At 48.5% G+C, this 14,273-nt stretch overlaps 1 protein-coding gene across 5 annotated transcripts in view; it reads right to left on the reverse strand.

Annotated features, from left to right (window-relative positions):
• rap1gap2a (RAP1 GTPase activating protein 2a) overlaps window positions 1-14,273 on the reverse strand; it is a 74,461-nt gene that overhangs the window by 37,365 nt on the left and 22,823 nt on the right. For 3 of the 5 annotated variants that reach the window (XM_079733912.1, XM_079733911.1, XM_079733917.1), the window contains exon 1: window positions 5,617-5,809. The exons of the other annotated variants lie outside the window; for them this stretch is intronic. In XM_079733912.1, the coding sequence (XP_079590038.1) occupies window positions 5,617-5,768 (152 nt within the window). In that variant the 5' untranslated portion in view covers window positions 5,769-5,809. Of the gene's footprint in view, window positions 1-5,616; window positions 5,810-14,273 lie in introns of those variants that run through there. 5 annotated transcript variants of the gene reach the window in all.

Raw genomic sequence — 14,273 nt, forward strand, 5'->3', positions numbered from 1 at the left:
CCAGTCGGAGGAGCAGGTACAGGAACAGGTACGTTGTCAGAGAGAAACATGTCAAGTTAAGGGATGGATTGATACGAGGACGGGGGGTAGAGCCAGGCAGACGGACAGAGAGGAATGAGAGAGTCTGTGAGAGAATGAGAGAGACAGAGAGAGAGAGAGAGAGAAAGAGAGAGAGAGAGAGAGAGAGAGAGAGAGAGAGAGAGAGAGAGAGAGAGAGAGAGAATTATTGAATCTCGCTTGGCTAAATATAGCTCCTCTCCAATCCTGGGTATACTGCTGAGTAAATAGGACTGTCTTGGGTGGGTCTCTGGGCACTTGTTAGAAAGACGGTGCCACCTCATCCATTACAGCCTTAGACATGGCTCATTGTCACTGACTGACACACAAACAACCACACAAACTTCACTCACACACACATACACACACACAAACATATCAGAAACACACTGTCACTCACACACATAACATTTACACTCTTGAGATAGTATGCAGTCTGACGTATTCGTCGCGTTGACACATTCAATTTGTGTGTGTGTGTGTGTGTGTGTGTGTGTGTGTGTGTGTGTGTGTGTGTGTGTGTGTGTGTGCGCACTATTCATGCGTGCAAGGCGGTGAATGTGGAGCCCTCCACTCCACTCTACCAGTGGAGATTGTGAAAGAGAGAGAGAGAGAGAGAGAGAGAGAGAGAGAGGGAGAGAGAGAGAGAGAGAGAGAGAGAGAGAGAGAGAGAGATAGAAAGAGAGAGAGAGAGAGAGAGAGAGAGAGAAAGAGAGAGAGAGAGAGAGAGAGAGAGAGAGAGAGAGACATTAAGACTGGGTTGGGAAAACAAGGAAATGGCCCTCGGGCCTCCATGTGGCCCCGGCTGCTTTGGGACCAAAACGCAACGCGTGAGACTGACGCGTAAACGTAGCCAAAGGAGTGTTACCACAGTTACTGCCAACTCGCTTTATTCAGCTTCAAGCTTCAAGTTGAGAGAGAGAGAGAGAGAGAGAGAGAATAAGGTTGGGGTGGGAAAACAAAGAGAAACAAAAAAAGAGTGGGCGTAAAGTGGTTGAGGGTGAGGGAGGAGGGGTGTAAGATGCAGTGGGAGACCAGGAGGCACAGCTCTGTGTATAGAACAAGAGAACAAACAATCCCAGGTTCCAGCCCAATGTTCTGGGAAGGAAGAGGAAAGACAACTACACATTCATTTGAACGCGTCAAATGGAATGCATTCATCTACGTTGTTGTTTTGAGCCGAAACTCTATCTTGAATCCCAAGAATGCACGCACACACACGCAGACTACACTCTTTGTCTGTGATATCAAGTAATTAAATAAGTCAGTAATTCAACAATTAAATATATAAGATCAGAAGTTATTCATTTAGATCTCAGAGATGAACCAGTCCCGGGGAGGCCGAGTGGTCAGTACTGCTGCCTGACAGCCAGAAGGTCCTGGGTTCCAGCCCTGGGGAGGGGGGGATCTCTCTGATTTGAGTATGTGTGTTCTCCCTGTGTTCACCCAGGGGGCTCCCCCAGGGGCTCCGGTTTCCTCCCACGCAACAATAGACACTCTTAACACTCCCAGGCCCAGGCTGGGGCCCTGCCACTGGAGCTGGTACCAGGGGCCTACCCCTGAAACTGGTACCAGGGGCCTACCCTGGAGTTGGATCCCAGACAGCACCCTGGGAGGCAGGCAGCTCCTAGTTCCTAGCTAGGACGGCCTCAGTGAGATTGCATTTCCTCATCAGGATTAATAAAAGTGTATCATCATCATTCAACGCCCGTTGAAGAGCAGTTATTAGGTTTTGCGAGTCATTAAATGGGTTACGTTTGGGTTGCGTTCACAGTGTCTCACCGCACGTATCAAGTTTTCGAAGAAAGCAGATACACACCTAGACATTATATAGTGCCTCCCTCATTCCCGGACTCCCGCCGGGCACAGCTAAACATCCATCCCTCTGGACCAAAGGCAACGGTGGCCCAGAGACAAAACAACGCTTTCAAACAGTGTGCGTTTTCCCGACCCAGCCGAGAGTCAGCGGGTCACCTTGCTATCTCATATGGTGTGTGCACTGCATGCTAGCTATGAAATAAAATACGTGTTGCATTCTACAACACATCTGAAGCTGGGATGAATGGTTTTTTAAATGATGGAGATGAGCTCAGACACAGACGGCCCCCTGCTGCTCAAATGAATAGAGGGAAGCACCCATAATGTGTTATGTGTGTGTGTGGAGGTTTGTGTGTGCATGTGTAGACATGTGTCGTGTGAGTGTGCATGTGCGTGTGCATGTGTGTGCATGCAAGTATGTGTTTCCGCATGTGTTTATGTACGTTTTTTTTCTCGCTGCCATGCCTGCTGTGGATGACATTTGTATTCACCCATTCACCTAAGTCCTACTCTCAATTTCCCCGCAGTAAGATCTCTAAGTGAGGCGCCGACGATATCGAACCCATGAAGGCAGAGAAGAGCTTACCAAAGAACGAACCAGAAAATATTGGGTTACCGCCGTACAAACCTACTGTTGCTGCCTAACATTTGTCTCTATAAGAAGGCATGATGTGGAAACAAAGTGGATAAATCAGCGGATTACAGTAGAGTAAACCTTCTGGTAGCCATGCTGTGGAACACACAACAGCTGCCACTCCTGGTGAAAAGCCGTCGTCGTCTTGAACGTGTCATCAATCAGGGCGACAGAGAGAGGCTGTAATACACGACAACAGACCCAGAACCTGGGGGTTTACACACATGCTCAACTTGTGGCTGGTCTGGCGTTTAGTAATGATGTGACGTGGCCAAGGCCCATCGACGGACACAGCAATATGTAGAGTAACAGGGTGTGTGTATGTGTGTATGCGTGTGTGTGTGTGTGTGTGTGTGTGTGTGTGTGTGTGTGTGTGTGTGTGTGTTTGTGGATGTGGTTGTGAATGAATAAGCATTGAAAGCTTTAATCTCAATTAAAATGCTACTTGCACACACACACACACACACACACATACACACACACACACACACACACACACACATGCACACAGACACACACACACAGCGAGTTATGGTTTGAATGTCATGTTACAGATACGCAGTCCTTCAGGCTATACCTGGCAATTAATTGTGGGACAGGGCTTGACCGCCACAGTACATGACTAATCAGTGACACAACCTATTCTTTGTGGCGCACTGGAATACCACAAGCCGACTAGGCCCTGGCCTCCTTACAGAGCCTCCAAACTACTCTGCACAGCGCCCGTACGCCTGCCAGCGGAGTGGGCTCGCCTTTTAATTGATTTGAGCAACAAAAACAGGCACTAGCAAGAGGTGCGTGTGGGGGGCTGTGTTTGTGTGTCTGCGAGTGAGTGTGTGTGGGCATGCATATTAATCGATTCAAAGGAGCAAAAAACAGGCGGTCCAAAGAAGTGTGTATGTGCATGAGTTTGTTTGTGTGTGTGTGCGCGCGCATCGCGTGTGTGTGTGTGTGTGTGTGTGTGTGTGTGTGTGTGTGTGTGTGTGTGTGTGTGTGTGTGTTTACGTTCCTGCCTGCCTGCTGAGCGTATCTATGAAGGAGGGATTATATGGTGGTTTCAGGTTGTCTTGCCAGCCCTACACACTGCTGTCAGGTGGCCGGTTCCCAGGCTCCGAGGAGTTTCGTCTCATTGCACATGTCGATTGCCCTGGTGGCAGTAAGCTAGTGCTATAGCCGCCACACATCAAACAGGGGATAGAGGTGCGACTTTAGCACAGCCACATGAAAGGGTTAAAGGCACTGTAAGCAATGCATATTTTTTTAAATAGGTGTTGAATAGCTCTATTTTTCAACAGCCGTCACTGATGTAGAGTGACTGGTCGAGTTAAATAGTTATCCCAGTCGCTCCGCTTTGCAGTAAATGGAAGACACATTTTCTGGTACCCCGTTCCAACTTTATCCAATCACGAGAGAGAACACCACAAAGAGGCGGTCCTCTCTGCACGTTCGGGGCAGGCAGCAGTATTGCATTGTTGACTGACAATGTCGGAACAGGTCCGATGCCCGTGCTCCCAGGAACGGCTTACAAGTACAAAGTGCTAAGTGAAAGAAAACAGCTGAAGAACAGAAAGCTGACAGGTAAAACAGACAGGAGTCATTTATGGTGATGTGGGGAGGAGGAAGGGGGGTGCCAACCGTAAAAATGGACAGAAAGTTAGCCAAGACGACAACAGTGCTTTTAAGGAACAGCAAAGCTTGTATTTGGCCATTTAATGATTTAACAGATCTGATAGCTACAGGGAAGTGCCATGATGGAAATCACACCATAAAAATAAAGATGTCAACCAGTATATGTACGGTGGTGTGTGAAGAAGGGTAACTTCCTCATACTTAAAACAGGATTTAGTACACCACATAAATATCATAAATTGATTAGTCTCCCCAACCTTCATGGTCATATTGAACCAACATTATTTCACAACTAATATAGACTGAGAATGTTGACTCTTAAAATATATACTTCGGATGTGAGGCTCCGTTGTACAATTGTTTCCGGACTATTATTGCAGGTTGTGCCTCAGAGACATGAGTTTAGCGACAGTGAGATTGTTTGGCTAGGTGACACAGGCATGTAATCGTTACAAAGGCACTTTAATTTGCTAAGGGCCCCCATGTGTACAGTGTCCTAGTGGGCACTAAAGCATGGCATCTCTCTGCTACAGGGGCCACCTCCCATGCCTGGCAGGGGATCCAAAGTACTGGTTCAGAGCATAGAACAGAAAGAGCCAGATAGCATTATCCCTCATACAGCCATTAAAAATACAAAATTCATGATTGACGACAGTTTACCCTCTGCAGCCCCAAGAGTGACGAAGCAAAACTTTGATCAAAGAGGAGGCCGTCGCTCTGTGTGTGTCATAGTGCTATGTCATTCTAAATCCATACGTGTATGTTCAGAGACGTGCTCATTATGCCTCGGCGTGTTCTAGATGAGACTCATGGTGGGGAAATAGCTAGCAAAAGCGAAGAGGCACAGTGTTGGTAGACAGTGAAAGCACACCTCTGCACTTTTCCTTATTCTCTTCTGCTTTATCTTACCCCTTCCTACATTTCTTTGTCAGAACAGGATTCTAAGCGTCCAGATACTGGAGTAACCAAAGCCATCTTATACCTTCTTCTCTCTGCTCTTTCTTTTCGCCATGTCGCTCAACACAAACCAATTGACCTTACACATATCTATCAATCTCACACGTCTACATGCACATCCCCTGACCTACATATACTGGACTTGTCAACCACACACACACACACACACACGCACACGCACACCCACACGCACACGCACACGCACACACACACACACACACACACCAAATAGGTGCCCAAGGGCAATATATGTAGAGCCGCCGATAATAAAAAGACAACAGAGTAAGCTATCAGCAAGTCATTAAGCAACTCAGCCAACTCAAGATTAACACCCACACACACTCCAGCAGACAAAGTTCTCTTAAAAATCCCTTATCGGACACAGCACACGCAGCATAGACATGGGCATAGCCAGCCTCTCTGCCTTGACCTAAAACAGCTCCCCCCCCCAACACACACACACACACACACACACACACACACACACACACACACACACACTTGGACATAACTGGACCAACCGTTCGCCCTCCTGCTCCTTCTCCCTCTCCCTGTCCCGCTCTCTCTCCCTCTCCTTGGCCCGGCGAGACTTGTGCAGGAGTCCGATCAGGATCACCGCCGCCCGGATCCCAGCCTTCTTGCTGTGCACACGCTCCCTGGCTGGCTCCGACATGTCTTGTGGCTCTGAGACAATCGGTCCCAAGGTTATGTAGGCTCCAGTCTCCTGGGGGACGGCTGCGCTCCCAAACACACACACACCCCCCCCCCCCCCCCCCCCGGTGAGAGGAGGCTGCCGGTAGTTCTGGTGTTGGTGCACAAGTTTCTTGTAGCGTCTTGTTTTGGTTTTGTCGCCAAAGGTGTGTCCCAACAACCCAAAAACCTGCTCTCGAGGAACACCTGGAACGGGACCAGATGTGAGGCGGCTCTCTCCGTTCTGAGCCCAGATGCAGGTCGGCACTAGGCACCTAGTGAACCAAAGTTCCCCCAAACCCAGCAGTATAAAGGTGTTCCACTCCTAGAAACCTGGATGGTGTAGCCGGGATCCCGTTCCGGCTTGTGGTTTTCCACGCTTCAATGCCACAACAATTAACTGATCCTCTGCTCTGGACAGGGAACGCTTTGCTCCTGCGGCCGATTCAAGGTTAAGTTGTATCTGTGTGCCCCCGCTCACAGCACTGGGAATCCTTGCGATGTGGCTCCATAGCACAACATGGTCCCTGAAGAGCAGCACTACACACAATGCACCGATGCAGACTGTGACACTGCATCTCTCTGTCTGACTACCTCTACCTATCTACCTCTCTCTCTCTCTGTCTCTCTCTCTCTCTCTCTCTCTCTCCCTTTGTCACACACGCTCCGGCTCTCTCTATCTCTCTCTGTGTGTCTCTTGCCTTTCTGCACCCTCCTTCCTGAATGCTAAACCCCGCCCACTCATCTCTGATAGGGCAGGATTGAGTCCAGGGACTGCCCATTTCTCTTCCCCCACCCCACCCCTTCTCCCATTTCCCTTGCCTCCTCACCTCTCCACAGTGAAGCGCTCTCATTCTCTTGCACTGTCTCTCGCTTTTTCTCTCTCTGTCCCTCTCTATCTTGCTCTATCTCTTTCTCTCTCGCTCTTTGTGTCCTTGTTTCTGCCTTGTTATTAATTTTAATTTAATCTCCCGGACCTTGTTCCATCTATGCATGAATTACTGATTTCCATTTTTGACACACCCACTAATAATGAACACGCATAGCTCAAACACAAACACACACACACCCAGACACACACACACTCACACACACACACACACACACACACACACACACAGACACACACATGCAGGCATGCATCAGCACAATGACACCTAAAAAGCGCAAAAGAGCATGCGCGCACACACACACACACACACACACACACACACACACACACACACACAAACACATACACGCATGCACACATACATGAACACACACACATAGCTTCTCGATGTGAAATCTTAATTTAAACAATCTTATCAGACAATCGCATACCTTGTTGCATTGTGGAAATTTCAATTGAATGTATTTCACAAAGGAGATAGTTTACCGACTCATCTCGTAATGCTTACATTTGAGCAGGAACCTCTGCACAGACACACACACACACACACACACACACACACACACACACACACAACCACACACACATCCTGCATCATCTCTATGGGTTTTCTGTCATCGTTTCTCTTTTTATCCATCTCTAGCCACACAAGCTTCATGCTTGACACCTCAGTCAGTGTGTGAACGTGATTGGCTGAATGTGAGCTTTTAATTACAAATCATGCAGAGCGGCCAGAGAGGTTGGGAGCAAGCCATACAAAAGCGTATTAAGTGTGGGGCGTTCTCCACTCGGCCACCTGTTCCTCTGCTGGCTGTGGCATGAAGTGACTGGCTGAATGACTTCTGAGTGAATGCACGAAAGAAATGGGAGATGCACAGAAATCAATAATGGGGATGGCTAGCCATCCATCCATCCATCCAGCGCTTCCTCCCTGCAGCCATCTATCCAGCAACATTGTTTACCTTCATGGGATTTTTTTTACCTATAGAGATTTTTGTCTTCATGGGGAATAATCACAATCATTAAAAAGTCACCGCCCTGCCACTCATTTCACTAAAGAGCTTTATCACTCTCTTATTAGTGTCAGGTGTGACGCATCGCCGCATGTTCAATTTGATCACGGGCCATTTGATTGGGTATGAATTAAAAAGGGGCGGGAGGATGTGTGGTGTGTTGGGGTGGTGATTCAGGCTTCAAGAGGAGGTGTGAAACCACAGAAACGAAGGGGGAAAGGGGAACAATCATGAGGACTCCGGCAACCAGCCGAGGCCCTAAAGTGTGCATCATCTCCGGTGCTTCTGCTCACCAACGTCTTCAACTGAGGTCAATTAACCAAATGGATCATTGAAGAGCGGAGCGGAGACGCTCCGCTCCGGTAATTGTTCAGGGGAACAGACCAAGCCAGGGGAAACAGACAACAAAGACGACAATTAACCGAGGAGTCACTGTTTCTCTCTGTGCATAAATTACTGCTGCTTCTGCTGCGTTCCTCTGTAGTGTGTGTGTGTGTGTGTGTGTGTGTGTTTGTGTGTGTATGTGTGTGTGTGTGGGGGTGTGTGCGTGTGTTTTGCTCATGCCATGGTAACAAGGCAGCTGCCAGATGCACTGCTTCACAGACCCATGAAGGTTGTGTGCCGTTTGACAACATGGGAAGAATAAGATGTTGTTTGTTCTTCTGTTTCAAGCTCTGCCGTCTCCACCGGCAATGATGTGAGCTGACTTGTTGAACGGAGCCATGTAACAGGTTCTCCCCAAACCACCTGAGGATTTCCTTCCCCCCCACCCCCACCTATTTTTCTGTGTGGGAAGGCGGTCTAATGACTGCGGGTCTGTGACAAACAACCGCGGTTAGAGAAAAACTGGAGTAGTCCCACATGGCAGGACCCACACACACACATGAGTGCGCAAACACACTTGAGCACGCACACACACACACACACACACACACACACACACACACACACACACACACACACACACACACACACACACACACACACACAGGCACGCAGCCACTTATCACTGGGGTTATGTGCCTGCGTCATCAAGGGGCCACCAGACACCTGTATCCCTTCAGTTTCACTCAAAAGCACACACACGCGTGCCGACCCATCCGCTAATGAACAAAAACACAGTTATATGACCAAGTGCAGTTCCTGTGTGCTAAACGCACAGAGAAACAACAAAACAGCCAGGCTGAGGAGCTCTCATGTAATAGACCAACCAAGTCACAATTCTCAGACTTTTAAATAGTATTATTATTGTGTGCAAAGGATTTTAACTATCTATCTATCCATCTATGAATCTATCAATCATCTATCTGTTTATAAATCAATCTAGCTCTCCGGAATGCTTACAGACCTACAGGCACACACACACACACACACACACACACACACACACACACACACACACACACACACAGACACACACCCACACACACTCACACACACTCACACACACACACACACACACACACACACACATGCCGGAGTGTCCTGTGCCGGCCAGTCGTTCCTGTCACTTCACAGTTCCTCCAGCGTCTCTTAAAACAAACAGTTGTCAGACTACCAGCTACATGCCACCTCCTCTGCAGTCCCTTCTATTATAGGGTACAAAAGCACACACACACACACACACACACACACACACACACACACACACACACACACACACACACACACACACATACACGCACTTCACTTTGGGACATGTATACACACTTTGACAAATGCATGGCAAACACACCCACACACACACACACCAAAAATGCCCTATGGAAACAGCAACAGGTCTGGAGGGCAGAGAACATACCCCCCTAACAACCTCGCCCCCCCCCCCCCCCCCCCCCCCCCCCCCCCGAGCCCTCCATATACACACATTCACAGCCTCATCCCTCATCTCTCTATGTAATTTCACTGATTGATGAGCTTATCTGAAAGGCCACGGAGCACTATGCAGTGCCCTGTCCAGCCTTCTCACTGCCCTGTGCATGTGTGGCCAATATGGCTGGAAACAATAAAGAGGGTTTTCCCATTCTAATTGATCTTCATTGGCTCTGTCATTCAATGGCCAGGACATTGAAGAGAGACAGGGCAGTAAGGAGAGACAGGACAGTGAAGAGAGGCAGGACAGTGAAGAGAGACAGGACAGTGAAGAGAGAGATAGGACAGTGAAGAGAGACAGGACAGTGAAGAGAGACAGGCCAGTGAAAAGAGACAGGACAGTGAGGAGAGAGAAAGGACAGTTAAGAGACACAGGACAGTGAGGAGAGAGCCAGGACAGTGAAGAGAGACAGGACAGTGAAGAGTAACAGGACAGTGACGAGAGAGACAGGACAGTAAGGACAGAGACAGGACAGTGAAGAGAGAAAGGACAGTGAAGAGAGACAGGAGAGTGAAGAGAGAAAAGACAGTGAAGAGAGACAGGGCAGTTAAGAGAGACAGGACAGTGAAGAGAGAAACAGGACAGTGAAGAGAGACAGGACAGTAAAGAGATACAGGACAGTGAAGAGAGAGACAGGACAGTGAAGAGAGACAAGAAAGTGAGGAGAGACAGGACAGTGAAGAGAGAGACAGAACAGTGAAGAGAGACAGGACAGTGAAGAGAGAGACAGGACAGTGAAGAGAGAGACAGGACACTGAAGAAAGAGACAGGACACTGAGGAGAGACAGGAAAGTGAAGGGAGACAAGACAGTGAAGAGAGAGACAGGACACTGAAGAAAGAGGCAGGACACTGATGAGAGACAGGAAAGTGAAGAGCGAGACAGGACACTGAAGAAAGAGACGGGACACTGAGGAGAGACAGGAAAGTGAAGAGAGAGAAAGGACAGTGAAGAGAGACAGGAGAGTGAAGAGAGACAGGACAGTGAAGAGAGAGACAGGACACTGAAGAAAGAAACAGGACACTGAGGAGAGACAGGAAAGTGAAGAGCGAGACAGGACACTGAAGAAAGAGACAGGACACTGAGGAGAGACAGGAAAGTGAAGAGAGAGAAAGGACAGTGAAGAGAGAAAGGAGAGTGAAGAGAGACAGGACAGCGAAGAGAGAGACAGGACAGTGGGTTGAAGTAGAGAGGGAATGACGTCTAGCCCAGGACCATAGTTGGGACTCAAACGTTTTTGTGGAAGATAAAGGTCCTTTTTCAATTCAAAGCATTGATTATCTGAGAATTGGTCAAATAACGGAAACATCCCTCACCGAGTCCATATCGAATCATCGTAAATCGAATGGCAACCTTGCTTATCGGAATCTAATCGATTTTGGCAAAGTCAGAGAAGGGCCGGGCGGCTACGAGACGAGAGCGCCTGCGACCGCATGGAGCCGGTCCCCGCCTCGCCGTGTGGGCTGCTGCTGCTGCTGCCAGCCCACACCGCTCAGCTGCCAGCAATACGACTGACTCTGAGACGTGACGTTGTGATGTAAATCAAATGACGTGGGCTGTGGGGAAGATTAATGAATGTCGTCTCGCATCGTTTGTCCTCGGGTCAACGCATGTAGAACGGAGGCTGTTCACCTGTTCACCATTAAGCGCATACATCTGCCGCAGACCGCATGCATTAATGCAGCAATTACACGCCTACATACTGTGTAATGCCCATACCCCCAGCCCCCCTCAAAATTCTGTATTTTCTATGTGAGATCTCTGCATTTATTAGGGAAAGGGGAAATGTATTCCCTGCATCCATTTATCTGCTGGTTAAACCTAAAAGCAGAGTATATATTGTAGAGTATATAACATGATAATACACATGAGGCCATCACAATGTCACTAATGCATGTCGTGGCTTGGGGGGCTTTGTATGAATTGTCATTTAACATCTAATTTCAACCAAAACAGCCATTTGAATGTAGTTGTGTGTGAAGTTGACGGTTTGATGATTTAATGGCGCTGTGGAGAGACCGTGTGGACGTATCTCCTTTATTATCTTCATAAGCCTTTTCTCCCCATTCTTCTTTAAAAGGATCGTCTGTCCTTTTTTCGGACCAATTTCGAAGAGCTTTTTTTCACTGCTGATGGGCCCAGTGGTAATCAGCCATCTGTAAGGGATTCCATTTTTAAAATGAGCCACTTCCAACTGTCATTCCAAGTCTCTCACTTCTCTGGGATCCCTTTGCCACCTCCTCTGCCATCGCTCTCTCTCTCTCTCTCTCCCTCTCTCTCTCTCTCTCTCTCTCTCTCTCTCTCTCTATGTCCCTCTCTCTCTTCCTCTCTCTCTGCATTCTCCACTCATAGTCATAGTTCTCCTCCTCAACATTTTCGCTCTCTCACTCTTTCTTTCTCACTTCCCCTCTCCTTTGCTCGATCTCTTTCTTGTTCCCAACATCTCACACATGAGTCGTAACCTGTCACAAGAACATAATGACTTCTAGGGAATTTTGAACACACACACAAACGCGCATGCAGGTACACACATACACACACAAACACACACACACAAACACACACACAGACACAGTGACTGTAGCCTTTGGTGCTCAGTCAGACCTTTGCCAAGCCAAACTGACCAGTTTAAAATAGCTGCAAGACACACACGGTAAAAATGTTGTCACAGGCCTGGAAAGGGCAGGGCAGGGCATGCACTCACACAGACACACGCACACACAGACACACACGCTCTCACACGCTCACACACACACACACACACACAAACATTTAGAAAAGGCTAGATGTGTGTGTTGGTGTTTGTGTGTGTCTGTGTATTGTGTGTGTGTGTGTGTGTGTGTGTGTGTGTGTGTGTTTGTGCGTGCGTGCGTGTGTGTGTGTTTGTGTGTGTGTGAGAGGGGAATGCAGCATGTGTCTGTGTGTGCTTGTGTCACAGTAGTGACCCCTAGTAGTGGCAGCTATCTCAAACGGCTAAATTTAACCTACCACCAATGAGAAATGCCATAGCATGCCATTGCATGCCGTGCATTAAAATTACATCGCTAACGAAGGAAGACAGACTGCAGACCACAAGACCCTTGCGTTTCTTGCACCAAGTTTGTTTGAAATTCCTACTTTACCATTGTTTCTTACTGTACTTTTCTTAAATTAATTTGCAGCAGGTCGACTTTCTGAGTGTCAATTTTATTTTTTCAGTGCTACTATCTCACCCCCCCCCCCCCCCCCCACACACACACACACACACACACACACACACACACACAAACATACCCACACCCAACCCATTTTCACCAGAAATCTCTCTGAAATGGGAATGCATGTTTCAGTAAAGCCAACCTAATGGCTGGCCACAGGCTGTTTACAGTTGGAGAAATGTTTTATAACTTGATCTGCTGACCTGAAACCCTGTAACCCAAATGACTAGTTTGGCCTTGCTGTGATGCTGTGCTATTCTTGACATTGTATTAGTAATAGATATTGCTATTCTCGTGTTGTTGGAAAGCCTATACGGCTGATCCCCCAAGTTGCATATATTAAAACAGCCCGGGCCAATTTTACAGAAGCATCAACTTAAAAAGAGACTCCTCTTTTCTGTCTTTTACCTTATAGGGATGTTTTGGTTAGTATTTTCCTTTGGGGAGTAGGGCATTGTGTGTGAGTGTGAGTGTTCTCAAACTCTACTCTGGCTTTAATGTGGGCCATTAAAAAACCTTTTGGGACCATAAAGGTGATTGAGCGCTCTATTAATGAAATTGGCCTTACGCAAACATCCACACGCACACACATAACCAAGCGGGCGCACAGCACATACACACAAAAACATGCACTTAGCAACTGCGCAGTGGGGATTTCTTTACAAAGTCAGTGAGCATTGCATGTACCTGCCTGGGCGCTTCAAACAGGATAGTCTACTGAGCGTTGTTTAATGGACAAAGCAGTCTGCTACTCCACACAAGTTCTTTGAGTGACTGTAGAATTACTGCTTCATTAAACTCACATTGTGAAAGGGAACACAGTGGTGCAGTGTGGTGATCTTTGAATAACCGTGTGGGGGGACGTGCGACGTCTGGCCTGCAGGGGGAGTATGGACAGGTTGGGAGCGCACTGGATTGGCCGGGGGGGGGGATTGAACCTGGTGACGAGCAGGTGTCTGCACTCAGGTCAATCAGGGAGGCTGTACTTATGTGCCTGTTTTCTGTTATAGTAGGAGACCCGGGAGCGAACGGACCAGGGAGGTCCGGAGCGAGCGTGACACTGAGCCAGATTCACCGAGAGACGGCTAAATGGACCTTTTTGTTACCCTTTGAGATTTCTGTTCAGTTTTGTATCGCCAAATAAATCGATCTCCTGCGGAGAGAACGACAACCCCGCCTACTCTCATTCATCGAACTCGTTACACTGGAGCCCAATCTGGGGCCGCGAGAGCAGACAAATGGACCAGTCCCCGTTGGGAAATGTACTCGGGCACCTGGCCCAGATGGCCGAGAGGCAAGGCCAGCTCCACCAGACACAGAACGAGGTGCTCACGGAGCTGCTTTGCCGCCGATCGGGCCATGCTCCATGAGCTCCTCACCTCCGGCGGACGCGGCGGAGGACCCCGAGGGCCGGGACCCGCAGCCCAGATTCACGTCCCGAAGATGGGGGAGGCCGACGACGCGGAAGCCTTCCTCGAAACCTTCCAGGGGGTGGCCGAGGTCTCGGGGTGGCC

The sequence above is a fragment of the Pollachius pollachius genome (genome assembly GCF_949987615.1).
Source record: "Pollachius pollachius genome assembly, chromosome: 3".
Classification (NCBI taxonomy): Eukaryota; Metazoa; Chordata; class Actinopteri; order Gadiformes; family Gadidae; genus Pollachius; species Pollachius pollachius.